This window comes from Terrapene carolina, unplaced genomic scaffold (genome assembly GCF_002925995.2).
Source record: "Terrapene carolina triunguis isolate 2854851 unplaced genomic scaffold, T_m_triunguis-2.0 Scaffold620, whole genome shotgun sequence".
In the NCBI taxonomy this organism is placed as follows: Eukaryota; Metazoa; Chordata; order Testudines; family Emydidae; genus Terrapene; species Terrapene triunguis.
The window spans coordinates 257,754-276,105 of record NW_020664971.1 but is presented as its reverse complement, the minus strand read 5'-3'; the positions used below and the strand labels follow the sequence as shown (position 1 = coordinate 276,105).

Genomic DNA, 18,352 nt, shown 5'->3' with positions numbered 1-18,352 from the left:
ACTTCTTCGGATGCATAGAATGGAACATATATTGAGGAGATATATGTTCCATTCTATGCATCCGAAGAAGTGGGATGTAGCCCACGAAAGCTTATGCTCAAATAAATTTGTTAGTCTCTAAGGTGCCACAAGTACTCCTGTTCTTTTAGTCTTATTAATCTCTCCTCATATGTTAGCTGTTCCATACCCCTAATCATTTTTGTTGCCCTTTCCTATACCTTTTCCAATTCCAATATATCTTTTTTAAGATGCAGTGACCACATCTGCATGCAGTATTCAAGATGTGGGCGTACCATGGATTTATATAGTGGCAATATGATATTTTCTGTCTTTTTATCAATCCTTTTCTTAATGATTCCCAACATTCTGTTAACTTTTTTGTATTAACAGGAAAAGGAAACGAGAATTATTTACACGGTTAAAGCAGGTAAATGTACACATACAAATGAGTTACATTCTTAAGTGTCAAAAGATAATAGAAGCTTCTATAATAAGGGTGGGAGGAATAGCTCAGTGGTTTGAGCATTGGCCTGCTAAACCCAGGTTTGTGAGTTCAATCCTTGAAGGGGCCATTTAGGGATCTGGGGCAAAAATCTGTCTGGGGATTGGCCCTGCTTTGAGCAGGGGGTTGGACTAGATGACCTCCTGATGTCCCTGACATTCTATGAACTCTATCTGTCCTTTAGAGCTAAGCAGCTGGTGATCTCTTGCTTGTGCCTAAAAAATCTTTCCCTTCAGAGTCCAAGCAGCATAGAGATACAGGTCTTTCTTGTTAGGGCATTTTATTCCCTTCCCCCCTTGTGCTCTGAGCAGCAAACTCAGAGGAAACTGGAAGAAATTCATTTGTTTGACTTATCTTAACGGGGGCAGGAGCTGGACAGCAATCAGCAAAATCCTTTGTCCACTTTAATGTTCCATAATTGTTTGGCTGGTGTTGATGGGTCTTCTTTGTTGGGCAGGACATAACGCACCTTCTGCTGGAGATGCTAGTTAATGTCTCTCTACTGTTTGGTGATTTACACAGTTACAGAGGCTTACAATGGTAACACTCAAAGATTACCTTACCACAGTGGTTCCCAAACTCGTTCCGCCGCTTGTGCAGGGAAAGCCCCTGGCAGGCCGGGCCGGTTTGTGTACCTGCTGCGTCCGCAAGTTCGGCCGATCGCGGCTCCCACTGGCCGCAGTTCGCTGCTCCAGGCCAATGGGAGCTGCTGGAAGTGGCGGCCAGTACGTCCCTCGGCCTGCACCGCTTCCAGCAGCTCCCATTGGCCTGGAGTAGCGAACTGCGGCCACTGGGAGCCGCGATCGGCTGAACCTGCGGACGCGGCAGGTAAACAGACCGCCCCGGCCCGCACAAGCAGCGGAACAAGTTTGGGAATCATTGCCTTACAATATGGGATACAGATGCTAGAAGTGAGATTAATGCCAGCAGCAACTCACAAGCATTCACTAAAGACTAAACACATTCTTATGATTCTAATACCTATTTTAACAATACTAACACACAGATGAGTCAGACTGATTCCAGCTGTGTATTTGTCTGTGTTCAGTTGAGACATGGGGACCTTGACTTTAGCTGGCCCCTGGTCTGCCAGCATCACAGATCACACCAACCATTACTGACCAGTTCTCTGACATGGTTTCCCTCAGCTGTTACTCTAAGTAGACATGTGGAAGAATGTCCACATAGGAACAAATGTAAATTTCAGTACTACCAAACTAAACTGTATAAAGGGCTGACAGAGCATGCCCTTCCATTTGTTTATTATTTTACATAGCTCCTGGAAAGTATGGGGCATTTTTCAGAACATGGAAGAGGCACAGTTTCTGTCCCAAATAGCCTTAGGCCTAATTTTCTTCTGGGGTTCTGGATAGTACTTTGCTCTTCTTAAAGGCCTTTCATCCATGGGTCTAACAGCTCTTTAGTTAATTCAGCCTCACAACATATGATGTAAATAAGGGATATGTGTATATATAAAATATACTACAAATAATTTCATTCTCCAGTGGAATGTGGCAATTCCTTACTAAACTTTAATGTGTTTAGTTTGAAATAATATAAACTCTTATATAAATAGTGTGCATGGGGGAAATTGTCTATTTGAAACATTGTCCTTTATAAAGACCTCATAAGCAAAATACTCAATCAAAAATAATACTAAGAGAAAAACAGACTAGTAAGGGAGATTTGACTGAGCCAGGATAATGTAATTTTTAAAATTGAAATTTAGAGCAAACCCCCTGTTTAGTTGTTTTACATGCAGCATGCTAGCATACAGAAGAAAATAGCTGCAGCGTGAAACATAAATGCTAGTTTCTAATCAAAACTGGGAACTAGAATATCCTTTTATCTTCCCCGGAAGCCCTGTGTGCTCACTTCTTCCTGATAGTCATGTTCTTTCATTGGTGATGAACTGGCAGCTGTAAAAGTGCAACAGTGTGCAGCAGGCATGGACATGAAGATGAATCCTGAAACTGCCAGTGGAATTTAGGGAAGCAGAATGTAATTATCAACGTGGAATTTGGCCAAGATGCGAGGGCTAGCACCTCAGCTCTTACACACAGTGCTATTGTATCTCTGCTAACTGAAGGATTAGTGTAATATACAGCAAGCTCTCAGGAGGCAGGCTGCGTGCAGAGAAGCAAGGCTACTTTTGAACTGCAGGCGTACAGAGCACAGACTGATTCTGCCTTACCTGGAAAGGAAGAGGGCTATCAAGTGACTCCCCAACACTGCTTATTGCAGGGTCTACTTGTTCCCTGGAGGTCTCCCTAAGTACTGACTCTGACTTGTCAGGATCATGGGACCAGTAGATTCTTCTAGCTGCTGCATCATTGTGGCAGAATTAAATAATGAAACCGTTTGAGATGACTCTTGAATTTCCGAGTTTTCTTATAATATATGCAGTGTTGTACGCATACGTGACGCCGTCCAATGGGAAGGCCTTACCAGTCACATCACAGGTTGCCTGCTCTGAGCTGTAACAATGAGGCTGTTATGGAGCGGAAAGGGATCATTGCAGTTGGGAAGGCATCACAGAACAGGCGTATTTCAAGGAGGTCATTGGAGGAGGTGTGGGAGTTGTGCAGCATACAAAAGAGAATAATGAAAGGAAAAAAATGCACCACTACACCAACATTAGCATGAAAAATGCAGTGGAATTTCTTAAACAATGTTACTTTGATTTAAAACCTTCCATTGGCGAAGTTAGTTATATTAATGGTAAGGGAAAGAATTGGACAGTTAATTGGATGTCAGTGATACAGTGGATAAAATTTTCAGAAACACTGTGATTTAGGAGCCTAAGTCCCATTGACTTTCAGTGACACTTAAACTAAAGTGCCTAAGGGCCTGTCTACACTACAGACTTTACATAGGCATAAAGCTGCTGCAGTTAGTATATCACTTGTGCGTGTGCATACATAGCTCCATGTGTCAGAGCTGTGCGTGCTCACCAGGAGTGCTTGGTTTGATGCACAGGGTGATGCACCATGGGTAGATATTCCTGTGTGCAGCTTTCCCCATCCAGTGCAGTGTCTTTTGGGAAGTTTTGGCAATGCATGGTGGGGCAGAAACAAGGCCCGCAGGGGTGATTGCAAGTGCGGGGTCAAGTTCCCAGCATGGAGCTTTCTCCCACAACGCCATCTCTAGCGCATAATTTTTGTACCTATTTTTAAAATCCCCAAAACCTGCATGGGACATGTTGCTGTCTGACCATGTCTGACAGAAGCATGGAGTCTGCACAACTCTGCAGTGTTGTCATGAGCATTGCAAACACAGGACGCACAATCCTCTGATATTTGCAGAGCCACTAGAAGTGCCACGGGAATCTGGCGGGCAGACTGCTGTGGGCCATAGCAAGAACCAGTTCAAGGTGTGTGGCATTCATGGAGCAGCTGCAAATGGTGAAGTGCTGCTTCTGGGCCCAGGCACCGGATCAACTGTTGGCCTCCCTGTCTTTGTGGTATCCCTGGAAAAGTTCCTTTGCTTTCATGTGGCACTGCTGCTGGTTCCGTGTCATATCCTTTTGCTTGCATCCCCTGTGCAATCTGTTTGTAGATGTTTGTATTTCTATGGCTGGTCTGTAGCTTTGCCTGCACAGCCTCTTCTCACCACAGGCCCAGGAGATCCAATATCTCCTGTCTACTCCAGGCTGGAGTGTGTCTGGAGCGTATAGTTGGCATGGTCAGCTGGGCAGTTGCATACAACAAGGGAGAGCTGCTTGATGTACTCACCAAGCTAGACAATCAGGAAAAGGCATTTCAAAAATTCATGGGGTTTTGGGGTGGGAAGTGGGGTTTCTGCTCTCTGTGACTCCTAGGAATGGAGTTCACAGTTGGGAGAGTGGTCAGTGTCGGGTATTGTGGGTCAGCTGATAGAGGACTGTTAGGGTTGACATAGGTAACACAGTGTCTCCATTCATGCTGTGTCAACCCCAGTGCCTTGACCATGGCTCAACGCCAATCGGGAAGAGGGGGTTGCTATGTCAGCATAATAGAGAGCTTGCATTGGTGAGAGACAAATTTCAGTGTAGCTGTAACTCACACATCTTCTGGGTGTGGTGGTGTGTCCCATCTAGTGGCATCGAGACCACTTAGAGAGATAAAATGAGTCTGCTCTACAACCTTAGCTAACAGCCATTTGACTTTTAGCTTATGCTGTAGAGGCTCGTGCACTAAGCTCCAGAAGTCCCCGGTTTGATCCCGCCCGCCGACGACCGGGGTCTGTTGGCGTTACATAGACACATGCCCAGCTAGGTCGACACAAGGCAGCTTCCATTGATCTAACTTTGCAGTGTAGACGAGGCTTCAGTGACTTTTGAAAATGCGATCAACTAAATCACATAATTATTTTGGAAAATTTTACTCAGTATCTTGGTGTGTAAATGGCATTAGATGCAAATTATGATGAGTTGTTGTCCATGCTCAGGATTAAACAGGCCCTGGATGGCATCCTGCTTCTGTTGAAGTTCATGAGCATCTGGATGGGGCCCTTAATTTGGAGCTTGGAAGGTAACTTTCCCTGGGGTATATTGGTTAGGGACCTTGGATTTATTTCACCTTCCTCTACAGCAGTGATCAAGGATCATTTGTCAGGATTAAAGGGGCATGTTTTCCTCACATCCAGACAGCTTTCTGACATTGCAGGGGGATTGGCTTTGGCAGACATTGGTGTTTGTCATCTTCCATGCCTTGTCTTGCCAAAACTGCATGTGAAGTTTGCTGGTTAAACTGGAAACCTGCCCTTGAGAACACATGTCGGATGTGCAAGGGGTTAACTGACTGGGGGACCCACACATCCCAAAATTCTGCAGCAAGCCACAGGGTAATGCGGAGCACTGAGAGGAGGAGCTGCTGATGTGACTCTCCCAAAATTCAGTTGCTTGTCTCTTCTAGTGAAACAAAATGCATTTGCTAACTGCAGTGTGGCAGCCTGGAAGATTTGTGCTAACAGAAAATACAGTCATATCGCTAAAGGGTAAATAAAAGGAATTCACAAGCCTGCCTGTCTCTCGTGCTTTCTCACTCCCATTTCTGATGCGTTCGCCTCTTCAGCCAGTTTGTCCCCATCGCTATAGGAACATCCCAAGTCAGCCTGTCCCCATGAGGCTTTGTAGATTACACTTGACAGGAGTGCCATGACCCCTCAGGGTGTTATAGACGATGTCTTCAGAGTTAGAATGATGTTGAGGCCCCCTCCCCTGACCCAGTATTCATGTGTATTTGGTCTAATGGGGCCTTCCCATTGTGTGGGTATGTTTTTAGCAATGAGCACTGAGTGCTCTGAGGGTTGAAACATTTGGTAAAGAAACAGGTATTTTAGGTGAATTATCTCCCTGCCGGTGCGCACACAGACCCAGCAGTCTGCTCTGATTCAGTCTCATGGGACCTAGATACCTTGGTGCTGTGTGCCTTAGAAATATTGCCACCTGAGAGAAATGTTCATGTCATCTCAGAAAAGAGATAGGAAAGGTGGATATGAGCCCCTTAGAGCTGATGTGATTGTGTATCAGATTGTGTGTTTAATATTTTCCCAAGTGACAAGCCCCCAGTGTTCTCCGTATTAGGAGGGGTTTCCTTTGGTGGAGGCACCAGGTGTTGTCATAGGTGAACCCAGAGTAGAAAAGGGAGAAGGCTGCACCCACACCTCGGGGTTGGTTTACAGTGCCATTTAAGGTATGTCTACACAGCAAATGAACACCTGTGGCTACCAGGGGTCAGCTGACTTGGGCTCACAGGGATCGGCCTGCGGGGTTGTAAAATCGCTATGTAGACACTCGGCCTGGAGCCCGAGCTCTGGGAGGAGGGGCTCCCAGGGAGGAGGGGCTCCAGCCTGAGCCCGAATGTCTATATTGCAATTTTTAGCCCCTGAGCCCGAGTCCAAGTCAGCTGAGCCAGGCAGTGATGTGTGATGTGTCGCAGGTCTTTTGTTCCAGTGTCGACCTACCCTTTGTATAACACTAGCTGTAAATAAAGGCATAAAATGTATTCAGTTGCGTATACTGGGCAGATAATTTTCTGATTAAATCTTCCCTGGCATGTACAGGTGTTGAGAGTCCGTGCGACAGGCTTACTAACTAGTCTCAGATTCTTCCTAGCCATTTGGCAGTTTGAAAATGCAGTCTATCTTAATTCAACGTAGAGAGTCTGCGCTGAAACCTAAGTAAAGTGCAAAACAAATAGATTATCTGGTGTAACAAAGCCAAATGACTAAAACAGGCTATTATGCTAGTTCTGGGAGATGATGAATTTATAAACATCTAGAGGAATTGATAATCATGGGAGCATGTGCATGGGACACTGCCTCATTTGTGTGCAAAGCTTGTTTGTGGATCCTGTGCAAACATAGGGATAAAGTAGCTAGGGTGTTTGTTGCCACAAATCAATAAGCGAATGAGTGGGAGGAGATCAGTGTTTATCCCCATACTGATCTGGCTTGGGCCATCAGGAGAAGGGAAAGGGAAGAACATGTGAAGGAGGGCACCAAGTGGGTGAAAGCACACTCAGAATAATACAACTGGACATAGGTGACATTTTATAAAGGAAAATGTGACTCGGGTTTGCTTTTTTTGGTATTTAAAAACAAAGAGGGAGGCGGCAATATAGGATTGTCGACAAGGGATGCCCTCCAGCTTGCATTTGGAGGAGTACCAGGGCATGATAGGTAGTGTTACAGAGGGACACACAATGTCTCCGGTTTCTGAAAGTCCCCTGAGTGAACTTCTTGGTCATGGATAACAGTGATCATGCCACTGAAGTGGGTGGATTGGAAGACTCCTGTTTTGCTGAGGAATCTGAGCAATGCAATCTATTTTGAAGTTGGGGAGCTTAGGGGAGACACTCTGCTATCTCTCTGGATGAAGTCAGAACTGGACTAATGGGGCACAGTGGGCTGGAAGTGAGGTGTAGAGGTGAAGTTTTGTAGCCCAGTAATGGAATTTCCAGGAGAGGAAAGCTGCAGACCACAACTGAGATACATTAGATCAGGGGTCGGCAACCTTTGGCCCATGGCCCGCCTGGAGCGGCGAACCGCAGCCAGTGGGAGCCGCGATCGGCCAAAGCTGCGGAGACGGCAAGTAAACAAACCGGCCCGGCCCTCCAGGGTGCTTACCCTGGTGAGCTGCGTGCCAAAGGTTGCCGACCCCTGCATTAGATAGAGCCAAGGGCAGGCTGATGAGAGAGGGAGAAAGGCAGAGACAATTGTACGGGGGCCCTGAGCTCAGCTCCCCCCCCAAATGTCTGTAACCAGGGTGAATTGGGAAGGGGTAGGGACCCCAGAGAACATAATGTACCAGGGACCCAGATTTCTTTTGACAGGCCCGAGGGATGGTCTGTGCACTAGAATAGCAAGGGCATTGCAGGCCAGAATTGTGCCACGTTGGCGTATGTGTAGAAACTTCCACAAAATGTCCACGCCCTCAAGAGATGCTAGGGCCAGGAAAATGTACATGAAACATCAGGGGAAACATGAACTGTACAAACTGCCGAGAGAGCCTGTGAGGTGTGAGGCTGGACTTCATGTCTGTGTGTGTGCCTGTGATCAATTGGGGTAAAGAAATCAAGGCTGCCAGGAGGCAGAGGGAGGTGGGAAGTGACTCACTAGTGCCCCTCAATTCAAATGATTCAATTCAAATAGGCCAAATAAGCACGTGGCTCCGTATTGAATAGAACATGCTGGCTGCTGCAGCCAAAGCAAACTTAAGAATTTTCGATCTTGTGCTTGTGCACCTGGGAATTAGACTCACATACATGTGTTCTATGTTGCCTGCTTGTACCTCTGTATTGCCAACGGCAGGGGAAGCTAGGAATGGACGAGAGGAGATGGATCACTTGATGATTACTTGTTCTGTTCATTCCCTCTGGGGCACCTGGCATTGGCCACTGTCGGAAGACAGGATACTGGGCTAAATGGACCATTGGTCTGACCCAGTATGGCCATTTCTATGTTCTGGAAGCCCTCTTCTGTTTAGCTTGATATGACTGATACAGCGTTGCCAACGCTTGTGGTTTTATCACAGATCTTTCCATATTTGGTGTTTTTCTCGAAGCCCCTGCTCCTGGAGTCAGGTGAACACATCAGAATCTCAACTTACTTTTACAAAAAGCAAACAAAAAAGAGCTTGTAGCCCTCAGACTTGCTGAGAAAAGCTTTAAGTGTGACCTCTCAAGGTTTGAAAACCAGAAGGAAAATGAAAAAAACCAAAGAACCCAATATTTGTTTCTAAAAGCTCATGATTGTTTGGAGCCTGACTTGTCATTTTTGAAGGCTTGAGGTTGACAGTACAGAGGATACTACTCTTGCCAGGGAGGGGACTAACCCTTCTAAGCAGTCATGCAATGCAGCATTCCAGGAAACCCACAGGGCTGAGTCTGTTACATATCTAACCCCAGGGGCTGGGCTGCCTGACAGCACAGCTGGAGTGCTCTGCAGAACCATGCGAGCACACTGGCTTGAGTCACTGCGCCTTCTAGGTCTCTTGGTTGCCAGGGCTGGTGGCTCTGTGGAGGCAGCATTCTCAGGTGTTTGGGGCAGAGAAGTCCTTATGTAACTGAACAGCAATCCCTATCTGACGAGGAAGGAGTGGTGGTAATGGGCTCCGTGGGTGTCTTTGGAGTCAGGCTTTGTGGGTGCAGAGTTGGATTTGGGAGGAGGAAAGTTTAAAGTTCTGGGGGCTGAGAAATATGTGGGACACTTGGCCTGCACAGAGGTGGAGGAGTGCCATGCGGGGGGGGGGGAAGGGGAAGGGGTGTCCGTCCCCTCCCATCTCTAGGCATTCAGGTGTGAGGGTTATTTGCTTTGCTTGATGAAATCATTTATATGATCCTTTAGCAATCGTGTGTGCTTCAGTGCATCTGCAGCTCTGAGTGACTGCAGAATGCCCTGGGCTGCATGTGAGGAGTGTTCAGGCAGTACACTGTACAGTAACTCCTCGCTTAACGTTGTAGTTATGTTCCTGAAAAATGCGACTTTAAGTGAAATGATGTTAGGTGAATCCAATTTCCCCATAAGAATTAATGTAAATGGGGGGGTGGGGGGGGGTAGGTTCCAGGGAAATTTTTTTCACCAGACAAAAAACTATATATTATATAGATATACACACAGTATATGTTTTAAACAAACAATTTAATACTGTTCACAGCTATGATGTTTGTGAAGTTTGGTTGAGGTGGTGAAGTTAGAGGGTGGAAGAGGGAGGGATATTTCCCAGCGAATGCCTTGCTGCTAAATGATGAACTAGCACTCAGCTGAGCCCTCAATGGTTAACACATTGTTGTTAATGTAGCCTCTCACACAAGGCAGCACGAACACAAGGGAGGGGAGACAGCATAGCAGACAGAGACAGACACACACCTTGTGTTTGGGAGAGAGAGATGCACACTGCCCCTTTAATTAAGCTGACCCACTCTTAAGTGCATTGTCTTTTTAAGTGGATCAGGAAGTTGAGACAGCAGCTGCTGCTCCAAGCTCTCTCTCTCTCTCTCCGTCCGTGTCCCCTCCCTGCTCTATATGGAGAATGGGTAAGTGGGGTGCAGGGGGGAGGGGGACACCTTGACATTAGCCCCCTCCCCGCACAGCAAGCAGGAGTCTCTGGGAGCAGCTCCAAGGCAGAGGGCGGGAGCAGCACATGGCAGTGCGGAGAGGGACAGCTGAACTGCCGATTGCTAGCCTGCTGGGCAGCTGCAGCACAGGGAACTTAGGGGAGCGGGGAGCTGATGGGAGGGCTGCTGGTCCACCCTGGTTCCAAGCCCCCACCAGCTAGCTGCAACGGGCTGATCTTCCTGCAAGCAGGCGGCTGCCAAACGACGTTATAAGGGAGCATTGCACAACTTTAAACGAGCATGTTCCCTAATTGGTCAGCAACGTAACAATGAAACAACGTTAACCGGGACGACTTTAAGTGACGAGTTACTGTACCTTTGCATGATCACATAGTGCTCTCTTGACCATCTCATTTTCGTTTAATAGCCCTGTAGATGTGGTGCTGATTCAGCACATCTTGTTAGCTGAGCAGATTAGGGTGAGAGTCTGTTAAGCCTAAATTGTTCTCAGGCTGCTTTCTGGAGCTGTAGCCTTGAATGCAGAGCTCTGTGGGAGAGGGACCTCAGAGTCTGCACCTGAGAGGCTGTTCTGGGGCTGGGCTTTTCCTCCTCCGTGTGATGAACATGCATGTTCTGAATTTTGATACACCTGCCCCCTGCCCATAAGCAATACTCTTGGAAACAAAACAGGTGCTGTCAGTGACAGCTGGAGAGGCTTTTGCCCCTATAATAGCCAATGAGAGTTTGTGCTTACACTGTATGTGTGTTGGGTCTGAAAGTGCTTTACAAATATAGCTTGATGAAACCTCGCCCCTGTAGTAGAGATTTAGGAACAGCCAGTCTGAATCAGATCAGGGGAATGGCTACTCCAGTATCTGGCCTCGAAGGTCATGTCTTCACTCCAAAGAGGTGTATTTTTACAGTGAGATAGCCGACATGGTGGAGAATCCTGGTGTAGAAGACAGGGCAAGCTGTAGTTTTATCACGGTGAAGCTGGTTGAGCTGCACCCAAGGGGGAGATTAGAGTTTACCTCAATCAGTTATATTGAGGTAAAATGTCAGTTTGCCTTGTCTTGGATTTTCATCATGTCCGCTATATCATGGTATAACACACCCTTTTGTAGTGCTTGACAGTGCCCAGCACCAGCTGCTATAGAAGAAGGTGTAAAAACCCCCATAACAGACAATTCTGGAATCACCTGCTCGTGGGAAAGGTCTTCCTAACTCCAGACAATTCATGGTTGGCTTGTAGACTGAAGCACTGGGGTTTAGAGCCCTTCTATTTTTATCCTGTCTACAGTATTTGTGAATATTCTCATTATCCACATGAATGTCAAACCCTTCCTAGGATCCTGGTAAGCTCCTGGCCTCTGATACCATGTGGCAGGGAGTTCATGGGTTAATTCTGTGTTGAGTAAAAGAGAATCTTTCTTTTTGTTAGTTGTAAATTTGTTCCCTTTCAGTTTCATTGCACCTCCCCTTGTTTCCATGGAGTGCGAAGGTAAATAGGAGCTTCCCTATCCATTCATTATTTCCTCTCTCTCTCTCATGTCTCCTCTCTGCATGAAATATTTTAACTGTCTTCTTACACTAAAGAGGAAGTGGGTGAATTCGGTATCTTCCATTGTTGTGTGCAGTGTTGTAGCCGTGTTGATCCCAGGATATTCACGAGACCTTCTCTCTCTAATATGCTGGGACCAACACGGCTATAACAACTCCTCATGTTGAAGACTTTCTAGATCCCTAATGTTGGTCACCTGTCTGTGAACCATGCCCTCCTCTATTTCTGCTAAGGTTTTACTGCAATAGGACCACCAAAAGTGAACATAGCATCCATTTTCTATCCCATGTTTTGTGCGTGGAGCAGATGTTTTCATTGAACTGTCCTCTGCTGTGTGTATGAGGACATCAAATGATTCCTTTCAGCACACTGTGTAAAGATGTAAATATCATTATTCTTATTTTACACTAGGGTAAACTTAGGCACAAAAAGCTTAAGTGACTTGACCATGAGTTGCAGTGGTGATTTTCACCATGCCTTTGTGTGTGAGCCTGATCTTAATATTTCTTTAAGCCTTTTAGTAACACACTAAATACAGTGTCCAGGGATTGATTCTTTCCTAGGTTTTTCCTGTTCCATTAATTTAATTAATCCCCACAGCTTCTAATGGGTCAGCATTTACCTCTCGCATCACAGGAGTAACCTGTTCCCAGGCAAAGTTCAGGGGGAACCCACGTTCTGCTGACTTGAGAGAGGACCATTGGGCTAAGTGCTTAGAATGGATCAGTGAAGTTTGTAGAGAGCAGCTTGCTAATGTCTGGGTTTGTGTCTGCACAGGCTAAGGACAGCGATGATGATGATGAAGTCACCGTTAGCGTGGACCGGGATCGCTTCATGGATGAGTTCTTTGAACAGGTGAGATGTTTGTTCTCTCAGCAAAGCTCAGAGCTGTGCCGCTGGTCAGAACTAAGTGGTGCTCTCTCCCTGACCTCCCAGTGGACTCTAGCCACAGAATACATGGCCAGTTGATGCCACTGTTAGGATTCACAGTCATGTGTGTAGGAATTGCCAGTGGGAACAGAGTCTTTTTCTCATTGACACGAGGTCTGCCAATGCTCAGACTTCAGCCTTTGCTAGCTCCTCCTAGGTCGCACTCTGGAGCATGCGCCATAAAGATTTAGGCATCAATTAGAATCATGCAGTCTTCACAGCAGAACCAATGTTGTAATGTGCAATTACAAAGCCTATGATGTAATGTGCAATTTGATCCTCCAGGTGCGTCCATCGAAACCAAAGTGACAACTTTAGCAACTGTTGGTAAATTAGAACAGATGCCTCTATGCCAGTGTGGAGGAAAGCCACTATCTTTTGGGGCAGCAGAAAGCCTCAAACTCTGCAACCTTTCTTGCTTCAGTGCTTTGATTAAAGCAGAAAGGCACTAAAACAACCCTGAAAGTCCCGCTGCATGGGACTGGTTGACTTTTTCTGTACATATCTAGCTTACAAATGGGAGGTTCTATTCTGGCATGTGGGTGGCTGTGAGTGATGCATGCAGCTTTTTAGAACACCTTTATCATAGTGTGTTGGGGTGTGTGAAGACATTTCTAGGCAGTCTATCAAAAGTAGGATGTAAAACCCCATTGAAAAGTCACTCAGTGAATTGAAGGTAGAGGTATTCTAGATAGGCAGCCCAGAAAAACAGCATAATACAAACCCTGACTGCACTTCCCAAGACATCAGCAACCTTCCTTAAAGTGCAGTATGGTGGGGAAGTGCACCTTCTCACTCACTACATCTGCTCTCCCAGTGTATCGGCCAAGTTTGTTTTCCTTAATGACTAAAAGGTTAACCCTGTGGATCCAGCAGTTATGGAGGAGCAAACTGGTCTGCAGTTTGACTTGTGCATCTGGAGCAGAATTGTTCAGTTTCCCAGATGCAGAACCATTATTCATGATGCTAATGCATGAGCTGGGAAGCTTGGAGTCTCCTGGATCCCAAGGGAGTTTTCTGGGCTGGCATGTTGAAATAACATTTTCTAACATGTAAACTGAACGGACGTGACCTAGAGTCACTGATGTAATAAACATGAGAACTATTCCCCTGCCCCAAACCTCCCTGCTGCACTTTAGAGAGTCTCTTTTCACGGTATAGCCACGCCTTAAGAAGCCGATCAGGTGGTAGCCAGCTAAATGCTCCTGCAGGAAGCAGCCTGGCCCAGGTCTCCTATGACTGCTTTCAGATTGGGGAGCACTTGAGTCTAGCAACCTCTCCCCTTCCCATAGACTCGACTGTCATGAATATGCTGAACAGCTGTGTTCCTTTGGGCCATGTCTCCATAGGTGGAAGAAATTCGAGGGTTCATCGATAAAATTTCTGAGAATGTGGAGGAAGTGAAGAGGAAGCACAGTGCTATTCTTGCGTCCCCCAACCCAGATGAGAGTGAGTGAGGCGTTCTCGGCTTTCTGCTCCAGCAGGCTGTGGGGCGTGGGGAACACAGGTGTGCTCCCGTGGCACATCAGGCTTGATCTGCTTTCTTGAGTGGATGGATGGGACATGTGCAAAGAATTAGATGCTGGTGTAGTGTGACAATGGTCATGCTGGCTGTGATGTAACCAGCGGGTGGTGTAAAGTAGGAGGCTGACGAGGTGCGTGATGACCATGGAGCTGATAGAAGCCATCTGGGGAAGAGAGAGACCGGAGATGGGCTGGGCAGCTAGGAAAGGAGACTAGATGACTTGCTGGGGGCTCTTTTGGCTGGTAGGAAAGTAGATGAGGAGGAACACTGAGGGCTTCTTAAGGCTGGTGCAGAATGATTCTGTGCCTAAGGCTGGTGGATGCAGCGAGGCTGCAAAGAGCAAATGGCCCTTTTAATCCAGGTGAGTCATTTTCCTGTTCCACTCAGCTAGAAAACAAATGTAATTGTCTGGTTATTGCTGCTGAGACCCGGAGCTTGTACTCGTGCCACTTCGGTATCAAATATACTAACTTACAGACACCATTGCCACCTCAAGACTGTGTCATGACTAGGAAACAGTAATGTCCTCCGGCTCTGCAAAGAGAACGAACAGGAGGGTTTGATTGAGAGAACTGGTGATATGCTGCCTGCTCGCTCCCTGGCAATAGCTCCTGGCCAGACAGGCTGCTAAAGGAGAATAAACTAATGAGGCAGGATTCTCAGTGAGTTCCCAGCACTGTGGACACAGCCTGAGAAATGATGCAATCCTTTCTGTGCCTCCAGATTTGCAGCCTGGGTGTGTGGCCACCCACTGGAGCTGGGTCTCTGAAATGCCTGCTCTGGAGTGTAGAATGCATGGATGGAAGGACCCCCGCTTTATACCATCCTTTCTGCTCCCCTCCTGGCTAGACTACAGTTTTCATGAAGGGTGGGTGAACCAATCAGGTTTAAATAAGAATTGACCTGAACCTTATTCTGAACCGCAACCTAAGCCCTTTTAAAGGTTGCCTGAAGTTCTGTTTCTATCTGGCTATGGTGCCCATCTCTGTGGTCTCCGAGTGCAAACATTCAAGTATGTCTTTTCTCTCCCCTGTCACATGCTGATCCTTGGTATAAATGAAGGCTCAGTTCCTTGTAAAGTAGTTAATAGCTATTATCTCCATTTTAGAGAGGGGGAAATAGAGGCATTGGGAGGTTGAGATTTGCCTGAGGTCACAGGAGGAGCTAGTGGATTCCCCAGTCCCAAGCACTAACCACTAGATAAGAGATCACGTTAAATGCAGAAGATCTGAACTGTCAGATGCCTATTTGATCATCCCTGTTCGTGCTGTTGCTCAGTGGACAGGCTTTTACTGGGCAGCTTTTCCTGGCCCGATTTCTGGAACCTGCCCCCATGGGGGAAAAGATTTAGGAAATCTGAACTGGAAAAAACAGTCTGTGACTTTGTCTTCCCACAGCGAGAGTTTGGGTGAGTTTAATATGCGTGGGGCAGTTATTCAGCACAGCTTGGTGGGATTCAACTGGGCCTGCTGCCATGTGCTCCCGACAGGCCTTTCCATATGCTACTAAGGTATAGTAGGCAACACAGAAAGAAATGCTCCTGTTTCAAAAAGACCCTGTTTAAACTGTACGGTTACAGCCTATGTTGCTCCCCACAGTGCTGCCCCCCACCTTCATTTGGTATCTGATAATAGGAACATAAACCAGTGAAGAGTTTCAATTTCCAAACGCTTGCCCCTGGAGGTCTCCCTCTGCTGCCCTCCAGGATTGTGAAGAGAGCCATGGGGATGCTGGAGGACTGAGACTGGTTCTTTTTGACAGCAATTTAGCATCAGATCCCTTGTCAAGAGGGCTGCAGTGGGGGTGACCGCTAGGGAGAAGGCTGCTTTTCAAATGGTAGGAAGCCTTTGTCTTTGGCAGTAGAGTAACCTTTAAAGGCCAGATTGCAATTGTTCCTGATTTGTATAATGTGCTTATGCTGTGGGTGCAACAGGACAGCTCCCCTGCTGCAAAGAGCTCATCTCAAGAGGGGACACAGGGGAGGGGAAGGATGAGGGAGAGGATGTGTGGGTTAGATGTTCATCGATTGGCTTGCCCCTCCAGTCCCCAACCTCCCTTCTTCCTTCTTTTGCTTTCATCCTCTTCCCTTCCCTCTACACACTCTCTCTTCCTGCTCTGTCCTCTACACATCTTCCTCTTTGCCTCCTTTCTGGCTCTTCCATCTACAGTGTCAAGTGCTGGGACACCCAGGCCCTTAATCCCTAATTACACTGGAACAGCTTCTCAATTAATGTTCACCAAGCCTTCAGCCTGATAATTCAATTCCTCCGTGCCTTTACATTCCTAGAACCATCTCTCACCTGCCACCTTGGCTTCTTTGTCTGAGTTTGCACCCTGAGGTCCTGCAGTAATTATTTATGGGCATCTTTCTGAAAGATCGGCTGTGTTTCCACCACAAAGTGCTGGGCTCGCTGCAGGACTCCTCAGGTGGTGTTTTCTGGCCCGGGACGTGCATTAGATCCGACTAGATGTTCAGAATGGCTCCCGTTGACCTTACAGTTCGTGAATCTATTTAACAGACTGAGAGCTGATAGAAGGTAGGAGCTCATGGGCAGTTTACCGCATCCCAGACTTGGAGACAGGATTTTGAAAAATGCCCGAGAAGTTTGAGCACAACTCCCGTTGTCTTTCAGTGGGACGTGCTCCTGCTCCCCTCAGTGACTTTGTAATTCCTGCCCTACATGCCCACTGGGCAGTAAAAGTAGAGCCTGTGTTTTTTCCTCTCATATCAGTGCAGTGATTTAGCATGAACTATCTTGTCAGGAGGGCTGCAGTGGGAGTTAATTAGGTGCTGGAAGCCAGGAGCCTTGCAGCAAATTACAGTGAGTTGTTAGTAAAAACCTGCTGAACCATGAAGGGTAAGTGCCAGCTTCAGTCTCAGTAGGCCAAGGCCCATTGAACTCTGCTCCTCTGCATCATTATGACCTGGAGGAGCTGTGGATGTTCGCTACATTCAGGCTTTAGGAGGGGCATGACCAGGACATTCACAAATGGATCGCTGAAATAGATGTCAGAGGGGTAGCCGTGTTAGTCTGTATCAGCAAAAACAATGAGGAGTCCTTGTGGCACCTTAGAGACTAACAAAGTTATTTGGGCATAAGCTTTCGTGGGCTAAAACCCATTTCACCAGGTGCATGGAGTGAAAAATACAGTAAGACGAATATATATTATAGCACAGGAAAAGATGGGAGTTGTCTTACCAAGTGGGGGTACCCCCACTTACTCTCACAGCTCCCGTCTGTCCTCGGGAGGAGCTCTCCAACCTGCTCTTGTGAGGTGCTGCAGAAGTGCAAAGGCTACTCTTTGTGATTAATCCTGGTGTCCCGTTTACCTTGAGCTCAAATCCGTGTCTCAGTTAGAGAGTGTCAAAGAACCAATGCCTTTCCATTCCAGTAGCAAGTTAGAGGTCAGGAGACGATTCTGCTTTCTGCCGCTTCCATCCACTCTGTCAAAGTCTAGCCTGTTCCTTTGTGCTGTCCAGGATACTTTGCCTTGATTTTGTGCCCCCAGAAACATCTAGACCTCTTCAGACTGGGGCTAAGAAATGCAGTTGGGAAAGTGAGGCTCCCTTCTCTCTCTCCTCACTCCAGATGACAGAGCATGTAGTGTGCTGGTTCAGAGCGATCACTAACGTGCCATTCAGCACAACCCAGAGTCAGTCTGGGGGGTGCTGTGCTTTCAGGAGGCCATTGTGGTAAGTGATTCCCAAAGGCTAGCAGGGGGCTGGATAGTCTCCATGTGGGAAGCATGGCAGCTGGCGCTAGCTGAGCAGCATTTCATTAATGTCTTCTGCTTTTTGACATCGCATCAGGCATTTTCACCCAGCAGATTGCGCCTGCCCTGAGCTTTCTAAGCAGGTCCCGGAGGGACAGGGGGGAGATGCTGTTTGCAGGACAGATCAGACAGGTAAAAGGAAATTGGCTAATTATTTGTGTCAGTGGGAAGAAGACTCCAAAAGGGAATCTGGAGCCAGCTAATAATCAGCAATGAGAAACGCAGCTTTGCACTCTTCAAACAGCCTGATTTGAAAGAAAGTGATTATAGAAATTGCTTTGCTGAGCAATAAGTGATTCTGTAGTCGAGGATTATTTTGGATAGAGTTTAATTATTTATAGGGGAGTTCAGAAGCTGCTAGGTTGATATTTTATTCTGATCTCACTGAGGAGGATTTTTTGATCCTCTTGTTATTGGGGTGAATGTTGTGCTCATGAATTGAGGGACTAATAGCAGCAATCTCATAGCTAGGCAGGCCCAGTGCATTCAGTGCCCGCTGTGCCACTGCCACACAGCTCATG

At 46.9% G+C, this 18,352-nt stretch overlaps 1 protein-coding gene across 3 annotated transcripts in view; it reads left to right on the top strand.

The window, feature by feature from the left end:
• Positions 1-18,352, top strand: part of STX1A (syntaxin 1A) — a 254,155-nt gene that overhangs the window by 35,042 nt on the left and 200,761 nt on the right. For 2 of the 3 annotated variants that reach the window (XR_003370167.2, XR_003370168.2), the window contains exons 2-3: positions 12,380-12,457; positions 13,882-13,981. Coding sequence is in view for 1 of the 3 variants with exons in the window: in XM_026659288.1 (XP_026515073.1) it covers positions 12,356-12,457; positions 13,882-13,981 (202 nt within the window). In the remaining 2 variants the exon portion in view is untranslated. Of the gene's footprint in view, positions 1-12,355; positions 12,458-13,881; positions 13,982-18,352 lie in introns of those variants that run through there. The other variant, XM_026659288.1, reaches the window with a different exon arrangement.